Source organism: Pteronotus mesoamericanus, unplaced genomic scaffold (assembly GCF_021234165.1).
Source record: "Pteronotus mesoamericanus isolate MK-2021 breed Mesoamerican mustached bat unplaced genomic scaffold, CSHL_Meso_final contig_68, whole genome shotgun sequence".
Lineage (NCBI taxonomy): Eukaryota > Metazoa > Chordata > Mammalia > Chiroptera > Mormoopidae > Pteronotus > Pteronotus mesoamericanus.
Genome location: NW_026555234.1, coordinates 12,498,046 through 12,522,106, shown reverse-complemented (window position 1 = coordinate 12,522,106; position 24,061 = coordinate 12,498,046). Strand labels below are relative to the sequence as shown.

The window sequence follows — 24,061 nt, the reverse complement described above, 5'->3', positions numbered from 1 at the left end:
TATCATATTAAATTGAATTAAATTCAAATTAAAACTTACAAGAAACCTAGGCACCAAGAAGTTAAGTAACTTGCCTTAGGTAACCCAGCTAAAGATAGAGTCGATATATTAATCCAGATATTATGACTTCAAAAGTCAATGCTTTTTCTTCTCTACTTTAGCACTTTTCTCTTTTATTTTAGTATTCTATAAAGTTACAGAAAACTATATATGCATTTTTGATTTGTCAACATATAAACTAAAACAATCCCATCATCCAAAATGTATGTAACCTGAGTAAATTATTAATATATCTAAATAAAAATTTAAATGTTTGATTAAGTTTAGATAGCCAAATTGTTTATGCTTTAATAACGTTTAAGGCTTCTAAGTGATATAAGAGGGTGTTAAAAGTATATTATAGAAATCCAACAAGATATTCAATGTTTTATTAACATACTGATTCAGAGGTTGAATCAAAAGGCTAATTACTTTGTTGAGAAATGTATAATTTCAAATATATCTTCCATTCTGTTCAGCTTAACAAATGGATTTTGATGTTACCTGACACTAAGGAAGAAAAGTTACTTTTAAAAAAAATTTAGATAGAAATTTCATGATTGGCATTATTTGCTACTATGCCTATCATTAAAAGTTATTAGTTGGTTGATAGATTTGAATCATTATAGTAGGTACATAGAACTAAAACATGATAACAGATAACTGATACAACAAAATAGTTTATACACATTAATTATATTTGGGGAATAGATACTCAGGAAATACTGTTATTTGGGGAAGTTATCTACAGCTCATCTCTGGTATGCATTTTATTTCTAAATTTCCCAAAAGTCTATTGTTTCATCTGTCATGTGATTTTTTTCTGTAGTATTTTAAAATATTTAATTATGCTATAAAAGTAATAGAAAAAAATAGGAAGAGTAGATGACATTAAGTAGAGGAACAAATAGCTTGTGAGACATGGCAGACATAGAAGAAGAAAGAATACATGTGTGGTGAACAGGTAAAAGTGATGGAACAAAGGTAGAAGTTACCTACAGGTAGAAAAGGATGGAAGGACGCTGTATGCACAAATATTTATAATTCACTAAGTGTGCGCCAGGCATCTGAGGTACTCCATCAGTGTGGGGCTGAACATCAGCTATCAGGGACAGCCAATCCGCTTCAACATCCTCAGTCCAAGAAGCACAAATAACATCCAAAGTTGCTAATCAGGTGCTATGACTGTGGCCAGGCACAACTGCCCCAGCATCTCTCTAACAGAGCCAGCGAGACATTAGCCACAGAGATCCTAAATCTGTTGGGTCAACATGCTCAAACTTCAGCTCTGGACTTTATAACCATGCGAGCAGTGGGGGAGTTTGCCCTGTCTGAGGCAGGGAGAGACAGGCAGACAGATGAACTCAGATAGGTCATAGGAACATTGTGTGACCCAATATTCAGGTGGTGCGATCTCTCATCTGTTTGCCTCCTATCCTTTGTGGGTTAACCTACCTCATCGCTTTTTCTGATTCTCACCGTGTCTTTTAAATGGATATAAATAGCTGTGTGATTAGAGCACCTTCATTTGGACTGTGAGCCTTCCCGTTCTACGACTTCTGTGCTAAAATGCCTGGCTGTGTACTTGGAGACAATAGTTACACCAAGGTAATTCCCCACGTGGCACTGCTGGCCAATTTTTGCCTCGTTTCTCTTCTTTATTTTACAACTGATGATAATTGCATTGCAGTGGGTAAAGAATATGCTGTTTCAGAAAGATATTTGGTCATCTAAAAAAGCATTTAACTGTCACAGGGCTACATTTCAGTAATTGTCTGGCTGCAGCACACAAACAAGAGAAGAATTCATGGTTCAGCAGGATAAAATCAGAGCACTTGAAAGCTGGTCCCAATTCCAACTCTCATTCTGAAAGGTGAGATTTAGAGACATGTCAAAGGCCACTATTTCTACTAACTAGTCAGCCAGAACAGGAGCTGAGCTGTCTGAAGAGGCTCGGAGGTTATTTGAGATACTATTGCTGTTCCTATCTGGGCCCTGGACAGTGACCAAGCACACATTCTAGCACATGCTATGTAATAACTAAAATTATAAACTACAGCTGTCACAATTAATAGATTAATGTTAAATGATGCAAAAATAAACAGGGAATGTCTGTTTATTAAGGGGGTTTATGAAAGTGCCTCCAAGGCATTTCAAGTGCTAAAAATTGCTGGTCTTTGTCCTGTCAATTTCATTACAAAGATACACATTTCAATTTGCTGTTAGAAGACTAATCTTTAGTTAGTCTTCTCAAGTTAGTTGCTTTTAGCTGGGAGTTTATGCCCAGATATTCCAGATACTTAATTCAAAAAAGCTTTCGCTCACCAGCCAATATATATGAAGAACTGTGTTAGATGTCAGGAACATAAAAATGAGTAAGATTTAAATCATGTGAATCAACAAACACTTTGGACTCCTTTCCATGTGCCAGGCACTGTTCTAAGCACTAGAAAACTGCAGTAGCAGAGGCTTAGAAAGACTATTCACTGTCAATAAAAATAAGTCCAGGGGCTCTGTTGGTAGCTCAGCTGTAACCTCAGTGATCCAAATGGTTTTGGTCTTCCCGTTTCCTCTTAATATTTTGGAATTTTCCTTTGGGCTTTTTGCTTTGTGGTCACAAAACACCTGTTCCAGCTTCAGGTATCATGACCTCACAATACCATCTCAAAGCAGGATGAACAAGGATGGTGGGAGAGATCTCTTACACATCTCTTTTTATCATACCAACAATTTCTATCCTAAGGCTTCCTGGCAGACTTCCCCTCAAATCGGTACTGAGAACAGAATTTTCTGTGATGTTGGAACCATTCTATAATTTGTACAATCAGTATCTGCCAGCCCCATATAGTTAGCAAGCCCTTGATTTGTGGCTAGTGTGTCTAAGGAACTGAATTTTCAGTTTTATTTAATTTACATTGAAATTTAAATACTCACATGTTCCTAGTGCCTACTATATTGGACAGTACAGCCTTTGATTCTTTTTGGCTGGAACTAGGTTATATCCACTAATATATGGAAAGGCGGCCGGGAAATGATTAGCTTTTTCAGTCTCAAAGGCAGAAGTTTGGGGATGGCCCTTTGGCAGCATCCAGCAGTGTCTGCTATAGAAAGTAAATACTGTATTTTTCCATGTATAGTGCTCACTTTTTTGCCAAATTTTTGACTGAAAAATAAGGGTGCGCATTATACATGGGTAGCACTTATTCCGTATCTATATAAATGTTTTTAATTCTTTTATGTATGCTTATGCATTAAAAGTGTAACTCTAGAAATCACTAACAATATCTGTATGCAAAATAACACCCTGGAATAAGATAAGTGGTTTTGTTTCTAAAAGCAAATAAATAAAAAAATTGAATTAAAAAAATTAAAACGAAAGATTTTTTTCCCCTGAAAGTTTGGGTGCACATTATATGTGGCAAAATATGGTCAGAGAGATGTCATAGAGCTGGTATTGCAGTGGGGAGGCCAACAACATAAAAAAGTAAACAAATATATTCCTTTTAAAAGGTAACTATATTCAGGTCCTAACAAGCCGTGCTATCTAAACTCTGTCTAGATAATTGGTCTAGATTCTCGAGTCACGTAATAGGGAACAACTGAAGGTGGGAGAGAGTAATTAAAGAAGGAGGTCAGGAAAAGCCTCTAGGACCTCACAGTCTAATAGAGAAGAAAGAAGACTGGCATAGAAAAAAATGTTAATAAATAGAATGGTGTATATGTGTACACACACACCTATTTATTACATAGGTACTTACACACATAATGAATACCAAGTCTACATTAAGAGGAGGGCCAAAGTGTCTTTGAGGGCTTCCCTCTTATCTCCTACAAGCCTCACGTGACATAGCAAGACAGGATCTGCAGCCTAGAAGCTCTGGAATGCCGTCCACCAACCACCCCGACGGCAACGCTGATGCAATGCAGCTTTACTGGACTGTGTGTACATGAACGTGGTTAACAAGCAATTTCTCAAACAGCTTCTGTAGGGCGTTCGAAAGTGGGATGATCACAAACACAGCAAAAACTTTGAAAGCACCCGATTAGTCCTATGACTTCATAGGGTGACGTTCTTGACGCTTGAGGGGAAGATCAGCAGTAGATAGACCTGTCTTGCGAGAGGCGGTCAGGGCTGGGTAGCTTAATTAAAGTGGAGATTTTGGAGTGACCTAGCGTAAGTGAGAGCAAGTTTCAGAGATCGTCCTCTGAGATCTTTGTATGTGTGCAAAGGTCTACCTGCCATGTCTTAGGAGCATTGCTGTACAGAATGATAGTAACTGAGGGCTGTGAGCCTTCCAAGGATTGCAGTGTTGAAAGATACACTTTCTAAAGCCCTTTCCAGCTTTAATATATGACTATTTTGTGATTTACAATGATTTTAATTTCAAAGATGGTATGAGTGATTCCTATACAAGAGTGACTGAAGTTACCCATATAATCAAACATTTCCTCCAAATTTTTCCTTGGAGTCATGGCAACATCTGAGGTCTCTCTCTCTTTTTTTTTTCCTGATAATTCTATACTTTACATAACTTTCTCATCTATACTGAAGTAGAATGAAGCTATGTACCAAGTTGGTGTCAGTATTTGTGGTAAACCGAGTTCGAAAGAGACACGCATGTTTATTTCAACTATAGGCTGAAACAGACTATGTGGAGGTATTCACAGATTCTAAGTTCACATGAGAATTTGTGGCTATGACAATAGTAAGATGGCTATGAAAATCTGCCGTATTGCTGGAATAGGAAGTTTTTATCTTTATAAGGAAAACGAATAATGATGATAAAGATTTTGTTAGGGAAAAATAATTCTTTAAATAAATGCAGAGGGAATGTGGTCAATTTCAGCCACTTAACGCAGAAGCATCAGTTTGCCTTCTAAGTTTACTAATAGATTTAAAGCTACTAAACGGTCATGACAGACTCCCACTTTTTCTATCCGTCAGTATTGAGACCCACAGGTCGCCACTCAGCACCTTGGGCTATGTAAATTAACGAAAATAAAATAAAATGAGAAATAATATTCTTACCTCACTCTAGCTTCATTCCAAGTGTTAGACAGCTACACGTAGTTGCCATATTGGACAGCACAAACCTAGGAACAATTTTATCACAGGACATACTATCAGTGAGGACACTGTGAGGTTCGCACAGTTGACCTAAAAAATGTCGATCAAATGAAGTGCTATTTAAATTTAATGCAACAGCACACATTAAGTGAAGACCATTTGCCCACTACTGAGAAAGTTCTAGTTATATAAATGGATTCCTGGGAATTGGTCCCTAGACCCAGGCAAGAAAAACACCGCCCTGGGCTTTGTGTTTTGGAGGGCAGCATCCTGGCTCTCCTTTCCGAGGGGTGGAAAATCTCCGGGGCCAACGGGTGTGTTCCTCAAGAGCCTGGGTGTCCTTTCTAGAGGTTGCCCAAGGTACCCAGGCCCCTGGGATTCACTGATGGAAAATTCCCGGGGCTACTTCCAAGCCCTGAGCAAGAACTACCTTCCCAAGTGGAGGTGCAAACAACAGCTCTGTGCCGACGTGGGTCCAAGGAGCAGCCAAGGGGTGTGGACAGAGCTTGGCTGAGCAGGCCGGGTGTCCACACGTGCAGAAAGCCCCTTTTGTTCACCAATGGAACTGGCAGAGGAAGCAAAGGGCTTGGAAATGTGTAAGCCAAGGGCTGAGGCGGGTGGGCCTCTCTCCTCCCACCAAGTTTCAGGGTGGAACGCCAAGGTATCTGACAGCTCTGTACACAGGCTTGGCCGTGCAGGTTGTTATTAAGGAATGTTTCTCAAGGCAGGAGAATAGAATATATTTTACTTGTTAGCTTAATATACTCCTTGTAAATAGTTAAATATACGGTATGTGAGCCCTGGTCTTACAAATCCTAAGGCGGGGGCGGGCAGCCTTTTGTAGAGGAGTATATAGTCGATTTAGCTGGCGTTTCTTGGTTAGTTTGCTCACTCTTGCTCTAACTAGTTATATCCGGTATCATTGGATGTCACAGGGAAATTTCTTTCGAGGCTGCAGGTCCAGGGAGGCCCCAATACATCCTCTTCAGGGACCAAAGCCAGAGTTGCTGAAGGCCAGAGAAGTGGTAGAGTCCCCTTTCCGGGCAAGAGACCTGCTCCTAGCCGTGGTGTATTTGGGACAAATGAGACTACTTACGTTGTAGCATCAGAAAACTTGAAATCCCTTCGTGGGGAGTGAGATGGGAAAGCGATTACTCTCAAGATAGTCGGTTTGGGACACTTTTCCCTCGCCTCTCCTTTCTCCCAGGAAACAGCCTTGCCCTGTTCCCTCACTCAACCCTGGCCCTGGCTCCTCTGGCGGAATGGGCGGCCCCCAGGGGAGCACAGGACGGCTTTGTCTGGAAGGCGGCGACGGAAGGAGGGAGCGTGTGTGAGGGTGGCCACCCCGGCGGGAGTGCGGACTAGAACTTTGTCCGGTCCTCTCCACGAGTTGCCGCATTCCCGCGGGTCCCCCACAACCCCTGCCCGGAGGCCGAGGGCGGGGGTCGGCCCCAGGGCGAGAGGGCGGGGCAGGTCCGGGAGCGCGCACCTCCTTCCCGGAGCCGCGGGCGCCGGGAGGCGCGGGGAGGGGAGGAGACGAGGCGGAGGCGGTGGCGGCGGAGGAGGTGGGCGGGGAGGGGCCGCCGCGGGCTGCGGCCGAGGTTGGAGGCGGCTGCGACGTTGGAGGAAGCAGCGATCCCGCTGGGCGGCAGAGCGGCGCTGGGATTCACGCTGCAGTGACCCCACGGCTCCCCGGAGGCCGAGCGCGGCAGCAGCGGACAAAGGAGCATGCCGGCGCCGAGGAGGGCCCGTCCTCCGGCCGCCATGAGGCTCCGGGCGCCGCCGGGCCCGCGCCGCGTCCCCGCCATCCCGGGCGCCGGGCCGGCCCGCTAGGCCAGCGCGCCACCGCTCGCCCCGCAGGCCCCGGCCCGCAGCATGGAGCCGCCCGGGCGCCGGCGGGGCCGCCCAACGCCGCAGCAGCTGCTGCTGCCGCTTGCGCTGCTGGCGCTGCTGGGAGGTGGCCGCGGCGCCGTGGCACTGCCCCCGGGTTGCAAGCACGACGGGCGGCCCCGAGCGGCCGGCAGGGCGGCGGGTGCCGCCGAGGGCAAGGTGGTGTGCAGCAGCCTGGAGCTCGCGCAGGTCCTGCCCCCGGACACGCTGCCCAACCGCACAGTCACCCTGTGAGTAGCCCTCGCTCCCGGGACTGGCCCTCCGGTGCTTTCTGGTCGCGCCGTCTCTCTCCGAGCAAACTTTGGAGAGGGGTCCTGCGAGCACCCACGCGCCTTTGTGTGAATGAAGCTTCAGGCAAGGGTGCTGCTGGGTGGAAGACTTGGCTTGGGAGCGTTGGGGGAAGGCACGTGAATCTGCCTCCGAGCTGCCTTTTGCAAAGTGAAAGTTTTAGGGTTCCCTGGCGCGCCCCGCGCCGTCTGGGCTCAGCGCTTCGGTCGCGGCGCGGTGCCACGTGAGGATGCGAGTAAACATGCACAGTTGGCAGAATTACAGCTCATTCATCCTGCGCTCGGGCTGCCAGAAAACTGCGCTCCATTCCGAGCGTCTGCCCTTAACTCTGTGCGCATTAAGTTACGCTCAGATGCTAGTTCACAGCCTACCAAAACAATAACAAAACAACACCGGACTCAAAACGCCCCTTTGTGTGATTCCCTCACCCCCCAGATTATTGATTTGCCTTTTGCTATCTTCGTTTTATTACACTTAAAGAGCACTTTTTAAAGTTGAGTTGTTATGAAGAGCTAGAAGCATATTTGAGATGAAGTCTTGCACTTGCCAGCCCCATTTTCGTGTGTGAGAGCTCAGATTTAAAAGCTGAGAACTTTGGAATTGAAAACACTGTGGGTTTGTTAGCCTTCCAATTCGAGGGACTGGTTTTCGAATGGAGTTGCCTGCCACCTGGAAGGAAAAAGTTTTCGGTCTCATAACTCACTGTGTGCTGAGATCCACGGTCCGGTTTTGCAACTGTGGTTCTGCGCATTCCAGATGAACAGTTGGCCCCAGTGTCTCTTGATTTTATTTTCTGAACCGTGAATTAGTTTGGGAAAGCTTTAGAGCGTTCCTAATGGATCTTTTATTGAAAGGAAGTATGAATCCCCCAGCTCCCCATTCCCCTATGTTGTTAAAAAACAAACAAACAAACAAACAAAACCCCCACAAAAACCCGCCAAGGCTGCCACTATACTATAAAAACATGAAGGCCAGGAGAGCAGTATGACCCATGAAAAAATTAAAATTTTTAAAAATTTACTCCAAATTAAGCAGGATATTGGGTAAGATAAGTATAAATCTCATTACTAACACCTTTGCTCCTCATTTCCTTTTGTTTGAGTTAGGAAAGGTTTCACACTGGAAAATGTGTGTGTGTTTCTGTTTATGGAAGCATGAAAATGAGTAAAAATAATTTGTTTTCTTTGACTCCATTAGGAGCCAACACTTGACCATTTGGTAGTGGCAGCAGCTGTATTTATTTATTTCTTAGCCAGATTCTTTGAAGTGGGAATTCTGAGTATGGGACCTTAATTTCAGTTTTGAGCCAACACATCTCCTGTGTTGGAGATGCCCCTTACTACTCTGCAGAAATTAGTCAGCGGCCCGTTGAGTTCTGGGCCAGGAGCGCTTAAGCTGATTCAAGTTTAGGTCGAGTTTTTCTGAAACGTCAGCAGTTCCAGCTGGATTGATCAACTACGTGTAAATTGTTGATTTTGCTTTGCAGAAAGAAAAAAAAAAGAGTGTTGTAGAAAATCACTTTTCAGCATGTTATCAGTTAAACCATTTTCCTGAATTTCTCATGCACTCATTAAAAGTGCCTCTAAAACGTCATTTTCATCCTTTTTGTTTTTGCACCTTAAAGTTCTTTAGATGAGATTGAAACTGATAAAGTTTACTTATTAAGGGGCGGGAACTTGTAATTTATTTCAGGCTCTAATAGAGCTGATGCGCTGGATGCAGCCGGTTCAAGGTGCACTGGAGCTGGGAGAGGGCCTTCTGGGCCAGCTGCTTCATTTTCTGGAGGGAATGAATAGAGTCCCTGCGGGTAACTGACTTGCCCAGGTTCTCACAGTGAATGAACAGTGGAAGGTCCACGGCCCAGATTCTCACCCTGTAGCTCCGATGCCCTCCCTCTGTCCCCTCCATTCCCTTCATTTTTCTTATTAGTTCAACACAGTCTTTGTTCAGTGGTTCTGTAGGTAGCAGGCAGCACGTTGAGGTTTGGATGAGGTGTTAGTTTCATAGAGCTGCAGCAAATTACCAGAACCGGGAACTGAAAACACATTTCTTCTCTCACAGTTCTGGAGGCCTGAAGTCCGAAACAAGGTGGCAGCAGGGCCACCATCCTTCCAGAAGCCCTAGGGGAATCCATGCTTCTGTCAGCTTCTGACCTTCCTTGGATTGTGGCAAATCAACTGCAATCCCTGCCTCTGTCTTCACGTGGCCTTCTCTCTCTCTCTCTCTCTCTCTCTCTCTCTCTCTCTCTCTCTCTCTCTGAAACACTCTCTTTTTTCTTTATAAGGACCACCAGTTATTGAATTTCGGGTCCACCCTAAGTCCAGGATGATCCCAGCTCATGATTTATAGCTTCATTACATCTGCAATGACTCTTTCCAAATAAGGTCACTTTACCGGAAGTTGGGATTTGGACATACTTTTTGGTGTACACTATTCAAGTCAGTACAGAATATAAATATAAACATGGTCTTTCTTCAGCAGGAACTCGGGGATGTGTTTGGGGAGAAAGATTCATGAAAAAGTTTCAGAACATGGTGAATGCTCTAATGTTGGGGTGCACATGTAGCAAAAGGAACCCAGAACAGGGCAACCGAGACCTCCTTGGGGCACAGTTGGTGGGATTGAGGATCTGAAGATCCTAATCCAGTTCAAGAAGGATGAGAGTGATTGTGAAGGAAATGGTGGGGGGAGGAAATGAGGGGTGGAAGGCGGGGACCCCAGCATGCCCGCCTGCTTGGAGGAGGGCAGTGTGGCTTGCAGAGCTGTGCAATTGATGTCGCTGGAATGTCGATGGCAAGTGACCACTGCCCAAAGTGGCTGGAGGGAAGGCTGTAGGGACCGGCTGGAGAACAGGCAGGCTCTCTGGTGTGACCAGCTGTTTTTAGTTGAAAAGTGATGGGGGTTGAGAGAATGGTAAGGATAGGATAGGATTTATTGTTCTTATTTTTTAACAATAAAAGAAAGGCTCTTTCTACGTAGCGGATGAACTGGACTCAAACGTAGCCTGAAGTGCAGGCTTTTCAGCTGCCTTCATGGACAACACTCATTTCCAAAGCCACGTTTAGGGAGAGGTCTAGCAGAAATTCTTGGCATGACCACACTTGTCCTCTGTATTTCATGTAGCCTTTTGGATTAAAGGATTAAATTGCATTTATCATTTCTGCACATGCATTGAGTAAAAACCTAACCACATTGAATGCTTCTGTTAGGAATATAGTAAATAATTTAAATTTCCATGTTTTATGTAAAAGGCTGCTCAGTATTTTAAGTTTAAAAATGTTTGAGGACGTCAGGGATAGAAAGTTTTACAAATTTAGTCCTTGCTTTTCCAAATGTGTCTTCCTTACGATGCTAGATGCTACGTAATGGTTCTAGGCAAAGTTTTGTTGTTTGTTTTTTTTTAATGGTTTGTAAAGTAACTCAGGGACAAAGTCCAGATTTTTCTCAGACTGTTTAACAGACTAAAGCACTGCATGAGTTTTGGTTTTTACTTCATAAAATGTTATGTTTGTTTGCTCCCGACCCTGGTCATTGGACATCACCATTGTGTCCGGCTCCGTGCCAGGTACACGGAAAGGAATGCTTGTATTGTTCAGAAAGGATCACGTTGGGGAGAGTGGATTTGCACCAAAGGAGAAGGCATTTAGGGAACAATTACGGAATGCCTGTCATGAAGTAATAAATCCTATACTGCTGAGTGTTTAAATGCTTTAGGAAGTCTGACAAGGGGAGAGACCAGTGGGGCTCTGAAGGCCTTGGAAGCTTATTTGTTTTCCTGAAGGGAGGTCTGGAGCAGGGCCTGAGGACGGGAGCTCTGGGATTGGGTTGGGGAGAGGGCAGTTCCGGGGTTACAGTGAGGGCTGGTGACTGACTGGGCCCACTCAAGGGGGCAGATGGTTCCCGGAACCAGTGGTCATACACGGTATTTAAAACCGCCTCTGGTTGGGGTCCCTGTGGGGCGAGTGTGTGGCAGGGAGGAGGAGGGGGCCCCAGCAGAAACACACTAGGGCAGGACAGGGCCAAGGAGGAGCCACCCGGTGAAGTGGGGAGCCACCTGGCTGTATCTGGTCATAGAAGCCAAGAGAAGTTCAGGTTTGAGGAGCGGAATGGGCGCCCCAGTTTGAGAGATGCTGAGAGATGAAGAACAGTTAGACCCAGGAGTTGACCCTTGGGGTTGACAGCCTGCAGCCCTGGCGCAGGCCATAGGCAGGATGCGTGGACCCGAGGCCACAGAAGGCAGGCTGGGGAGGCCTGGAGGGAGCACAGGCTGTGGATGGCTGTCTGAGCACCTGGGAGAGGACGGAGTTTGCTGTGACGGAAGGAGGTTGCCTCGGGAGCAATGAGAGTGTTGGAGCACGTCTGAGTTCGGGTGGCAGTACTTCAGGAGAGGAAGTGGAGGGATGAGAGGAGAGGTGGGCTGGGAGCTGGCGCAAGGTGGACGGTTGGGCTCGTGGGGGTGGCGGTGGCAGGCATTTCATCCCCAGTGCTAGCAGGGAAGGGGGTTGAGCAGGAGCAGAGAGGCAGGCAGGCGGGAGAGCAAGTACAGGTGTGGGGAGAGGGAGTTCTGGCCCCATTGCTGCTGTTGTCTGAGATACAGGCTGGATGAGGCAGGAAGGGGGCTGGTAGACGCTGGAAGAGCAGTGAAGTGGTCCTTTTGGAAAGTGGGAAGGTGAGCATACTGGCACTGCAGAAATGTCAACAGGGTGACGGCGTGTCCGTTTTTGCCCTGTGATCAGATTCGAAGGGAGGCAGTCACCCTGGTATTTCTCTCCTGCTACTTTCAGCCTAGAGGGATGAATAGTTGGGATCAGCCAGGCTGCGGCTTTGCCAGGTGAGTGCAGCAGACGGGGAGAGGAACGAGGTGATTTTCATGAGTAGCCCAGCAAGCTGCTGTGGCCTGAATTCCTTGCCGTGGTCAACGGTAAGGTTTCTATCTTTGAGTTCAAAGTCTTAAGGTCTTACATACCTCTGTATCCTTATTTCCAACACTCAGCACACGACATGCTTTCTTTCCTGCACATCGGTTGAAGAACTGTTATACTGTAGGCACAGTGCTGAGTTCTAGGGGTTGGGGGTAAGATGTGCCTCTTTCATTCAAGGATCAGGCTTATCCTCAAATTCTTTGTGTAACCAGAGTGTGCCTCATTGTCCCTGTGCAGAGTTTGTACTCTGCATCCTGTACACCTTGGCTACATTGGCCACTCTTGCTTGGAGCCCCTGCTCCGGAAGGTTCTGGGTCCTTCCCCATCCAGGTCAGCTGACCTGAACTCTGCTGTCTCTATTCCAGAGTTTTGATCCTTCACTTCTCTGAACCCAGGCACGGCTTATGGTCTGTGCTCTCGCGGTACTTAGCTGATGCTGGTGTTGCTTTTGTAACACCCATTCCCTTGGAGGGAAGGACTGTGAGGCTTGTCTTAGCTGGTGCCTGCAGCACGTGAGGGAATGAAATCAATCTTTATATCTTTATTGACATGAGTAATGCTCACCGAGATCCGGCTGTGCGGTGGGAGAGCAGGACAGGTGGAGGGATGGAAGAGGAACGCAAATTCACATTTCTACCCCATTATGGCAAATGAGAACATTCACTTAGTTTAGGTCAGCATTTCATCGCTGTGGGGTCCCCAATTCTAAAATGGGTATATTAACTCTATTCACAGTTACTTGTAACCCCATGACCTTATATGTGTAGTGAGCACACACAAGAGACTGTATGTTGTCCAGTTGCTCAGAAATTTTGCGGACTTTTGGGCACATTTAGGGATTTGCCGATGAATACAAGTGTTAAGTTGTCCTGATATGATGAGAAAGTTTTGCATGACCCCGCCTCGGAATCCTGTTGCTTCTTGCCTGCTTATAGTCCTCCAGCATTGGGAATGTATGAGAGAAGTTGGTGGGTTTGGCAATGACCCAGAAATCAAAATACCAGAAACAAATGAACACAAGAACGTTTGGAAATTGTTGCTTCATTCTAATTACAGCTTCTGTTTCCAGGAGTCTGTAAAGATGGTTAAAAATACCGAAAACATAAAAAACAGAAGTAAAAACTCTTCAAAGTACACATATGTTGCAATGTCTAATGCGCTCCTGTGTATAATGCGCACCCATGTTTTTGGCCCAATCTTTCAGGGGGGAAAAAAATCTTTCATTTTAATTTTTTAACCCCATTATTTACTTATTTATGTTTAGATACTTGTTTTTTGTGTTATAAAGGAATTTAGCATTTATTTTTGAACGTTCTGGTACAAGAAATTTTATGTAACAAATAATTACAAAACACAAGGACAGATACAAGGTATGGCAGGCACTGCCCATGTATAATGTCCATCCTTATTTTTCCCCTCAAAAATTTGGGCAAAACTGTGTGTATTATACACGGCAAAATACAGTAACTCAGAAAATGACACAGGGTGAAGTTTTCTCTAAGAGTTTTCAGTGACTTTTTCCCCACATTAAGCTGCTTCTCTGAAGGCACTTGTTTTCTGTGTTGGTCTATTCCTGTGGAGGAATCTTAAAAGGCCACAGAACATCACTAGTTTATTAATATGTCAATACTTTTTTCAAGCCGATAAAAATTAGGATACAAAGTTCTTTACATTTTAGTACCTTATTAACTTGGCTCTTGGAAAGATTAGGAAGCTATAGCGCTCGGTGAGATTTTGTGGCTCAACTCCATTTATTTTGAAACTTAACATCATTTTAGTGTTTTATGTATGGTTTAGCTTGTATTTATATTCCAATGTGGGCAATATTGGTCCAAAGAGGGAGTTTTTAAAAAGGTAAGCAGTCTATCTCCCAAGCTTGCTGCTGCTTCCATAATGAAACGTTTTAGAAATTTTGCATGTCTGGTAAGGGACTTCCCCGCCTGCTGGGGTGAGGCGGCCCAGAGACGAAGCAGGCGACTCGCAGGAGGCACCTGTCTGTCACGGCCACTTTCAGTACGGGGTGAACCCACTGCGCATGTGGAGCCTTCGGCCCAGGGAAGCATTGCTTGTGCTCAGAGCCTCCCTGTTCGGGGAACAAATGGAAGGTTTAAGGGATTGGTAGAAAAAAGAATCCAGAACAACCCCCACTATCCCCCAACGCCCTGGTCTTCTCTTCCCCTTTGCCCTCACGCAAAGCCCGGGTTTGAGTCTGTGCCTTCCTCACACAGCGGGGGCTTTCCGAAGGCCAGAATTAACTTTTGATACTTACTTTCTTTAGTGGCATGCTTGATAATTTATGTCCCAGATTTTTAAACTGCATGCTTTTGCATTCGTTCTGCAAATACCCACTGCCTACGCTGCCTGTGGGAGACTCAGGTGAGCTTCTGGGACTTGTTATCTTTGGGTGTAACTTTTTTTCTGGGGGAGGGTGATTATTAGGCCAGTTTTATCCTACTCTTTTATGCTAGTATCCTATTCCTTTCTGGAACTCTGCCTCTTGCCTTCCAGCTATACATCTGTCAGGGGTCTCTCAGGTTAGGCTTGACCATCTGGCTCTTTTTTTTTTCTATTCTTTAAGATTTTGTTTATTTATTTTTAGAGAGAGAGGAAGAGAGGGAAAGAAACATAATCAGTTGCCTCTCTCATGCCCCCAACTGAGGACCTGGCCTGCATCCCAAGCATGTGCCCTGTCCTGGAATCTTAAGAGGCAGCCTTTTGGTTTGCAGGCGGGCACTCAATCCACTGAGCCACACCAACCAGGCTCTTTTTGGTGAGATTAAATTTGCATCTTTCTCCATTGCTTCCTCTGCTAAGACAGCAAGAGATAGGCTAGTAACTGGTGGGTTTTTAGACATTATTAAAGGCACTGGATTTCTGAAGGGAAATGCACAAGACTGGTTTAGGACAACCTTGCTAAAGGGTCTGATAGACCTTTCTATCCAATGACCATCATTGCTTTCCCCTCCTGTCCATCAGCCAGGCACAGAGCTGGCTGGGGGAAAACGGTGAAGGGATTAAGCAGCAAACAAACAAAGACTCATAGGCACAGACAACAGTATGGTGATTACCTGTAACCTGTAACCTGGTTGGTGAGTTTGCTGTTGAGGTTTTCAGTCTAGTGTGAAGAGTTCAGATGCCTGGACCACAGATGTCATACTCTAATTTAATTGCTTAAGGACGGGGCCTGGGTGTTGGTATTTGTCAGAGCTCTGCAGGTGATTCTGATGTCCCCTGGGTTGAGGAGCTCTTGTTTAGTAGCCCAGCGACCTGAAGGGTTAACCATCATCACCAGGGGTCATCAGATGCAACAAAAGAAGGTGGAATAAACAGCAGAGAAACAAATTGAGGGCAGCTGCCTCTCCTGAGAGGGAGGGATGGCTCCACGTGGAACAAAAAAGAATCTAAGTCAAGAAACATTTTTAGAACAGAGCTGAGAGAGTTAGCATTGGGTCTTACTCATGGGGGACAAGAAAAACGATTCTTTGTGAAGTGGGGAGTGATATGCTGAAGCTGGATTTAATAGCAGCTCGCGAGGTTAAGGACAGTAAGGTTTTAAAAATGTGTTGTGGTGCTGAATGAATTAACCAGAAGGGCCTAAGAGCAGCCAGCATTTGTCCAAAGCCTCACTGGAGGGTCTGAACCTTGGGGAGCCGGCTGCAAAATACAGTATGGTCCGTCTCAGGGCGGCTTACATCTTTTATTTTAGATTTAAAATAGAGACTTACTAGCAGGTAAAAATGCATTATTAATATAAAATCGTAAAGTAATACAGAGAGACAGTGAGAAGCCCAATTTTCCAAGGGTGTATTTTTCCTGGGAAAATCTTTTTTCAGCCCTTCTGAGTATGATAAGTAAAAAGAGCGTATTTTTGCTTTCAGACTATGAGAGATATTTTAATGTGTCTACAAAAGGGTCATTTGTATTTGGCAACCTTCTCTGTAAACTCTTTTTCTAAGAGCTTTCCCCTTACCCCCACTTGATACTCCTGAGATTTTAAGAGACAACTCGTCATCTAATAGTATATCTCTTTCATTGTTTTCTTGCTGCTTTGGTGGGCACTAAGAAGGCGGAACTGTGGGCATTCTTGTCCTGTCTTGACTTTAAGATTGACAGGCATGCTGGGCAGACCGCACAGGAGATTTCTCCTATCAGGGCACATAACTTTGTTGCCAGGCTGTGAGGCTGCATCAGCTGGTGTATTAGGCATTTGCTAGTTGCATTTAGCTCATTACCAATTCAGGTGACTTACATTCTTGGTTCTTAGTTTAAATAAAACTAAAAACAGATATCCTTTGCCCTCCTCTGTCCATAATTTTGCCTTCTTAAATTTAAAGAATGTAGTATTTGTGAATAGTTGTGTGTGTTTGAAATCTTTAGTTTCTGAGTAATAGCTATAGGGTGGCAAGCCTGTGGAATTTAATTATATAACCCATATGAGGAAGGCTGAATTGTCCATCACCTGCACAATCTGTGTGTGAGCATTGCTATTAAATCATTTGAACACATTGGTAGCCCTGCTTTGTAAGTGCTGCTCCCACCTATTCCCGAATTGTTCTTGCAGGCTAAGGTGGCTCCCTACGGAGGCTGGGGAGGAGAGGGTCCCTGGGGTGATCCAAGCTCCCCAATGCCCCCTCACCTCTCATCCCCCCAGCTCAGGGCATAGTGTGCAGTATGTGACTGAATTAAATTCACTCCCTGGATGAAGATATTTCTGAAATGGAAAACAGGCTTCCAAATATGTGACTCAGCCTCATCCAGAATGCCAGTGCTCTTGAGGTCAGAGCCTTTATTTTGCGCCCTCCTCTGCAACTGTAGCACCTAGAATAACGATAGGCATTTAACAGGCACTTCTGTGATGGCCTCATATTGTGGCCAGATGGAAAGCAGGTTGTAAATTGTGTTGGATGACACTTGGGTCTAAACCCTCCTTAGATTCAATAGAAAGTCACTTAGAGTGGCCTTAGAGGTGTAACAGTAATACAGATTTTTTTTTTAAATGCAATTGTTAAACTTTTCTTTCTTTAAGCCTGTTTGAATCTAAGTCTAATTAAATTGATTCATTTCCCATCAAGATAAGACTTAAAAGCATTCTTTGTTTTTATTGTGCAATTCTTCCCAACTCTTTTCTCATAAAAGAGGCAAGGAGAAATTGACTGGTGGAGTATTCGTCTCCAGGACTGTGGTGTTTGAGACAGATGGGCTTCCCATTAGATTAATCTTCTTTTTAACCTGCCTTTTGTTTGTTTGCTCTAAATAAGATCAAGCATTTAAAACTCTCCCTTTATGGCCAAGACTCCAGTGCTAGGCTGACTCTTCATTCCTGTGACCCTGCCTACCTTGTGTCTGCTTGCATTACTGCAGCTGTCACACTGTTTGAAGTTATTTATTTACAGTCCTCACTCTCTTACCAGATTGTGAACTCTTGATGGTGATCATTTATCTCTGTGTCCTCAGCACAGAGCACATAAACTCCCAGGAAATCTTTTTTAAAGAAGTCCCGTGCCCCCGCCCCCCCCGCCCCCTGCTTCACCACTCCTCCTTCCCCAGCTTCCTGCTTCAAATAAGACTAGGAGAAGAATCTTGCATTATTCTTAACACAGGATGACCCTCTCTGTCCTGGATAAGCCTGACTCTCTTCAAAGCAGAAGACTCAACCTACAAGGTCAAGCTTAAACTCCCACTCTTCATTTGATTGTGAAAAGTGTCTGTTTCTTACCCAGATGCCTTTATTTTTCCGGTGTCGTTGATCCAATTTTCCTCTATTTTTGGAGAAGTTATCTCTTATCTTTCTACATTTAAACTTTCCCCGTGGTTTGTGATGATTCTCCTTGGCATACATAGTTGTGCCCTGTCTCTCTCTTAAAAAATCTCCCCTCCCTGAAGGGCTCCCTTGTAGCACCTTATTCAAGTGGTTACTCTCCATACTTTTATAATTACACGTCTTGAAAAGTAGCCTGAGTCCATGTTCACTTCCTAACCTCTCAGTTTTGGCCCACTGCTGCCCAGTGTCAGCCTAGATGCATGCATTTTTCATTCATCACTGCCTGTGTCCTCTTCTGATCCTTTAGCTCGATGGTCACGTGTCTGTTATCACACACAATTATCGCATTATGGCCATTTATGTAGTGTGGACTCAGAAACTCTTATAGGGACATGGCAGGCTTGACTGCGTGGCCTCCCTGCCAAGATAGACCCAGGACTCACAGCGCTGCCTTTTGAGGGAGGCTCCAGGGAGTGGGTGTCATCCGGTCTGAACCCATGAGAAGGAGAGATCATCTGCTTGAGTCGATTGCCTTCTTAAAGAACTCCGGTTAACTGTTCTCCGATGACTTGATTTTTCAGGGTTCTTGGCCAAAAGCATCTGCGTTCTTCTCTCGGGTAAAGTCGGAAGACTTGTCCATCAGCCTAGCTGGAAGTTAGCAGCCACCGGCGGGGACTGTTCATGGCTCTGACACCTTTGTCAGACTTTCTCTCTCTTTTCTTTTAATGACTGTTTGCAGTTTTATTTTTAATTTCTTTTTTATTTTTTATTTTTCAATGACATTTGACATTCAGTATTATCGTTTATTGGTGTCAGGTATACAGCATAGTAGTTACATATTTATAGGTACAAAGTGATCTCCCCAGTAAGTCTGGTACCTGCCTGGCACCACACATAGTTATCACAATATTATTGACTATATTCCCTGTGCTGGACTTTACACCCCGCGACGGTTTGCAGCCACCAATTTGTCCTTTTCAATCCCTTCATCTTTTTCACTCAGTCCCCTCAACCCTACCCCACTGGCCACCAGCAGTCTGTTCTCTGTATCTCTGAGTCTTTTTGTGTTTTCTTTGTTTGCTAACTTTGTTCTTTAGATTCCATTTTTTTAACCTGTGGCGTTCTCAGGTCTGTGTGTTGGCATGTCCATCTTTTCCCGTGTTAGCAGTTATAAAACCTTTTAAATTGCAGGTGTCCTGTGTCTGTGTGTCACCGCACGCAGCAAAGATGGAAGGGGGGTTACGGAAACCTCCTGCCCTGTTTGGATATGTCCAGAGTGAGAGGAGATGGTCCAGCTTCTAAAAGAAAAGGAAAATATAGAGAGCCCTGGGCCTTTAGTTGGTGGCTAACAGGCTCCCTTGTGCTGGAAAAGTATTTCTGAGAGGGGAACATAACATTCACTCAGGGTCTCTCTTGTTCTTTTTATATTTCTTCAGTGTACAGCTTGTCTATGAAAGTACATAAGCCTTACGGTTGTATTTTATTCCGACTGAGTTTACTTTCCAGTGATGTATTTATTTTTTCTGTTGGGATGCTGCAGGCTAGTAAAGGAAAATCTAAAGATCCTAGTAGTCTTCTCATTGTTTTCCTTTAAAAGAATATTTCCAAAAAGACTTTTTATCTTTCTGACAAAATTAACTTGATAGGCCTGCTGTTTCTGGTTTTGATATAACCTTAATGGGACCATGGTTGAATTACATAGTTAAAAAGAGCATCTTTCTGGTCTGAGTGGCTCATGGTTGGAATGTCGCCCCATAACTGAAGTGTTTTGGGATCAATTTCCAGTCAGAGCATATACCTACGTTGCGGGTTTGATCCCCACTCTGGGCGCATATGGGAGCCAACCAGTCGATGCTCCTCTTACTGATGTTTCTCTCCTTTCCTCCTTCTCTCCCTTATTCTCTTTCTCAAAAAAGAAATGAAAAAAATGTCCTTGGGTGAAGATATACGTATATATGCATATACATAAAAATGTATCTTTCTCATATTAGTTTGACTTTCTCCTAAAATGAGTCTCATGATTATATTGAATGACCATGAGGAGAGAAATCTTAAGGTGTCTATAGACCTTACTGGACTTCAGAACTTGACATATAAGCACCCTTAATTGATTTAGATGTCCTAATAACCACTAGCATTCAGACATTTATCCAAGTACTGTGCCGAATACAGCATCACAATTATCGAAACAATTCCATGAGGTCAGTATGGCCCCCCTTTTACAGCTGTGCCATCTGAGTGTGACCCGGTAAAGTGGCCCTCCCAGACTGCATGCCTTGAAGGCCTCTGGCCCAGGATTGTGACCTCTTGGCCTGTAATCCTTCCTATTGCTATATCCGTAAAGTCACAGACAACCTAAGTGCTCACTGTGGCAGTAGAGTTGGGGGCAAGTCTTTGTAGAAGAAAAGATAAAGGGGACTTATTTACACCAAACTATTTCTTTCAAGGTGGCCAGCTGATGGGAAAACAGGAGTCACTGGTAATTTTCACCCAGTACATTTGCTGTTCTTATAACCCGCTGTTGAAGGAAAGAATTTTAACATCCCCCTTTACTATCATCAGGTGGCCATGGACATGACCAGGGACGGCCATACTTAGGTCTGCAGTGTAGTATTATTGATTATTAAATAATCAGTCCTTTTCTTGCCTATATCCTTGAGATGGAAAATCTTTCCCTAGAGTAATAAATGTCCCTGTCTCAAACCTGGGTGCTAAGTGAAGATGAAAAGAGTAGTAGCATCTTCGCGAGGGTCGTTGCATTTCCATTAGATCTTCACCTGAAGTGAAGAGAAGCTGTACCACTCTCCGTTTTTAGGGCGGGTTTGCGTCTACACATCACATTTGTGCTGGGTAAGCAGAGAAGTGGCATTCCTGTCCCTTACTTGATAAGGTGATTAGAAGGGAGGCTACAGAGAAAATAGCAATGAGACTAGATGGATGCGGGACCTCAAGTTGGCTTTGCCACGAAGGAGAATCGTGACCCCTCTTGAATCATCATTGATCTGGGCCTCACTTCCTGAATAGTAAAGTGAGGTTTTAAACTAGAGAATCTTAAGGTCTCTTCGCTGAAATTCTATGGTTTTACATATCCCATAAAACCAAACTAAACCTGGTGAGATTACTGAGGTGTATTTTTAAATCCAAAGACTTTGCGGGCACATTTAATGGAGCTCAGATTGTGTTACTGGAACTGACTCACCGCATTGTAGCGGCAGGTCAGTTCAGGGGCTGCTCTCTTGGGAGGGCAGAGATGGGGGTTGGGTCCGTCTGGCCCTGAGCTTCTGGCCTGCAGGGACCCTGAGCCTTGCCTGGCGTTCGCACCGCTCTTATCTTGCTGGCCTGCGTCCCCCTGCTTGGACCTGCTCTCAGTCCTTAGGGCTAATCCCCACAGGGGCCTCGAACTTTCCTCCTATAAACTGGATTTTTTTTTTTTGAGGGGGCGGTCCCTGAGTTCCTATCTTTATGATCTGAACACTTGAAAAACTGTTTCAGCATTTGAACTCTGGTTGTCTCTTTTCTTATCCCCCTTTCTTCCTCTGGAATGGATTTTTAGAACATATATTCATAGGGCTATAGATTTTTAAAACCCAGCTCATTGACCAGCCTCCTTAGTGGAATCTCTGAGTTCCAAAAGAATGTATAGTGTATCCACAATGTTTGGAAACAGACTTTTTTTTTTTTTTTTTAAAGCATAGTGAAGACACTCTTCCTGACTTCACACACACATAACTTTTTTCCCTTTTATTTCCAGACTTTATGGCCATCCTGCAGATGCTATATCACTTGGTGATTTTTCTGGTCTGCATTCCCCCTACCCCTGTACTGCTTTGCCCGTATCATTGTGCATTTAGTGGGTATCCTTCAACACCAGTGCTCTGGCGGATTCTGTCTCACAGCAGTTCCTGTTGACCCTTTACCCTTAATTCCCTCCCTCTAAGTGCACAGGCCATTGTGGGGTCATAGTTGACTATGACATCGCTCCTCTAGTAGAGCCAGTATGGCAGATAGATTTCCCAAAGGTCTGCACTGGTGAATTGGGAGTAGCCGCCAGGGACGCTGTGTGAGCTTATCAGTGAGGAAGGCGTTGGGACCGAATAATGAATGATCGGGCATGGGACAAGAAGGTGGTGGCATGTGTCATTTTTGCCAGTGGCCTTGAAAGCCCAAAACTCTGCTAATGACTTTCTGCACATACTGAAGTTCTACCCTGTTTTGAGAGTTTCAACAGCAGACTTTATTTATTTATTTTCAGAGAGTAGAAGGTAGGGAGAAAGAGACAAAGGGAAGCATCAATGTCAAAGAGAAAGATGGAATGCTTGCCTCTTGTACACCGCCAGGTGGGGACCTGGCCCACAGCCCAGGCGTGTGCCCTGACCAGATATTGAACCAGTGACTTTTAGGTTCACAGGCCGGTGCTCAGTCCCCTGAGTCACACCAGCCAGGGCTCAACAGCTACTTTAAAATAATAGTTCAGCAACCTACACTTAACAGTCTCAAGAGATTTCTTACCAGTAGAATTATTTAGATTCTGTACTTAGTAAGTTCTTTCTGTGTAAAAATAATTGATTTCACTTTTCAGTGATGGTTTCCAAAACGTGCTCCCCGAGTACCTTCTAATAGAGAGTGACTCCCAGCGTTTGACCAGCTGCCTAAGGATCTCTGGGAGACTGTGTTGGAGACAAATGCTGGTTCCCGTATATCAAGTACTCCTACAGATTAGCAGAGAAACTCGGGCCCATTAGAAATATGGGTCAGTAATAACAGGTAACGTTTGCAGAGTGTGTCAGATCCTATCTGAAGCGCTTTAAGTCTTGTATTAGTTAGTTCTCATATTTCTCTAATGAGACCACTATTAGTCAGAGCCCTCTTTTGTGCCTGAGGGAGGGGGCATAGAAGCTCATTAGGGCCCTGAGGCCGCCCAGGCAGTAGGGGTTAGAGCCAGGATTTGACCCTAGGCAGTGAGACTCCAGAGTCCATGGACAGTCCCAGAGGTCCCAGGGAGGGGACACAAATTTATAATGGGAAATGCCAGGAAATCAAAATTATGAGGGCCCACTTTTCACAGCTCCAGTTTGAGTGAGACTGACAAGAATCTCTCACAGGCGATGCGCACACTCCTGTCTCCTCTCCGCTCCCGTCACCTGAGGAGCATCCCCCCACTGCTAGTGACCAGGTTCTCTGCAGCCAGCGCCTTGGGCCGCGTGCCCACCCACTCCGGGCCTGCAGGACGGCGAGCCGGTCCGTAGTGTTGATGTAAAACACTCAGCTCATGGCGATTTGTGAGCAGCGATAGAAGACTCACACAGACCTTTGTGAGGTTCTCTGTTGAAAAGCATTTTTCTATTCTTGTCGGCCTTTTGCATTTCTTTCTTTTTCTTTCTTTCTTTCTTTCTTTCTTTCTTTTATTTTTAAACCCAGCAAAGCTCAGAAACATTTTCCCTAGTCCTTGAGCTTTTCTACAACTTTGAAACTCTGTTCACTTTGGATCAGTTATGCATCCCTCTGGTAGCACTCAGCACTTAGAAGCATGTGTGCTGTCAGTCTGTGAAGCCTGTCTTTGTAGCCTAGTGTCACCCCCAGCACACAGTAGGTGCTCAGATGTATTCTCAGCGAGTGAGTAGTTGGTCCATCATCCATTTCAGCTTAAAAATTAAAGATCCCAGAAGAACCTCAGCCTGGTCTCAGGAGAAAATTCTCATTCACTTAAACTGTCGAATAAATTTGCTTTTATTCTATTTGTAAATATTAAGCATCCAGTGTTAGTTATGATGTAAGCACACGTTGAAAAATGGGCTCCCTGTTTTCAGGGAGCTGATTTGTCCATAAGATCAGATGAAATGTTATTTATTAAGCAGCTTTTCATTCTTAGGCAGTTTTGAAAGATATTTAGTATAGCATAAAAACCCTTTAGTTTTTCTTAATCACCCAAATGCCATTTAATTACATGTAAACTTACAGTTTAAAGCTAAAGTGGAAAAGTAGATTTTTTTATTTTTGCTTATGAAACTGCTGAATAAAAGATCTGAAATAATTATAAAAATAACAGACCTTAGAAAAGGTCAGGTCTTTAATAAATATGCCTGAAAAGTTGAC

General features: G+C 44.5%; 1 protein-coding gene across 1 annotated transcript in view; it reads left to right on the top strand.

Moving 5' to 3' along the window:
* Positions 1-6,717: 6,717 nt before the first annotated feature.
* Positions 6,718-24,061, top strand: part of ADGRA3 (adhesion G protein-coupled receptor A3) — a 102,749-nt gene continuing 85,405 nt past the window's right edge. The window contains exon 1 of the mRNA XM_054581992.1: positions 6,718-7,227. Within this exon, the coding sequence (XP_054437967.1) occupies positions 6,983-7,227 (245 nt within the window). The 5' untranslated portion in view covers positions 6,718-6,982. The remainder of the gene's footprint in view (positions 7,228-24,061) is intronic.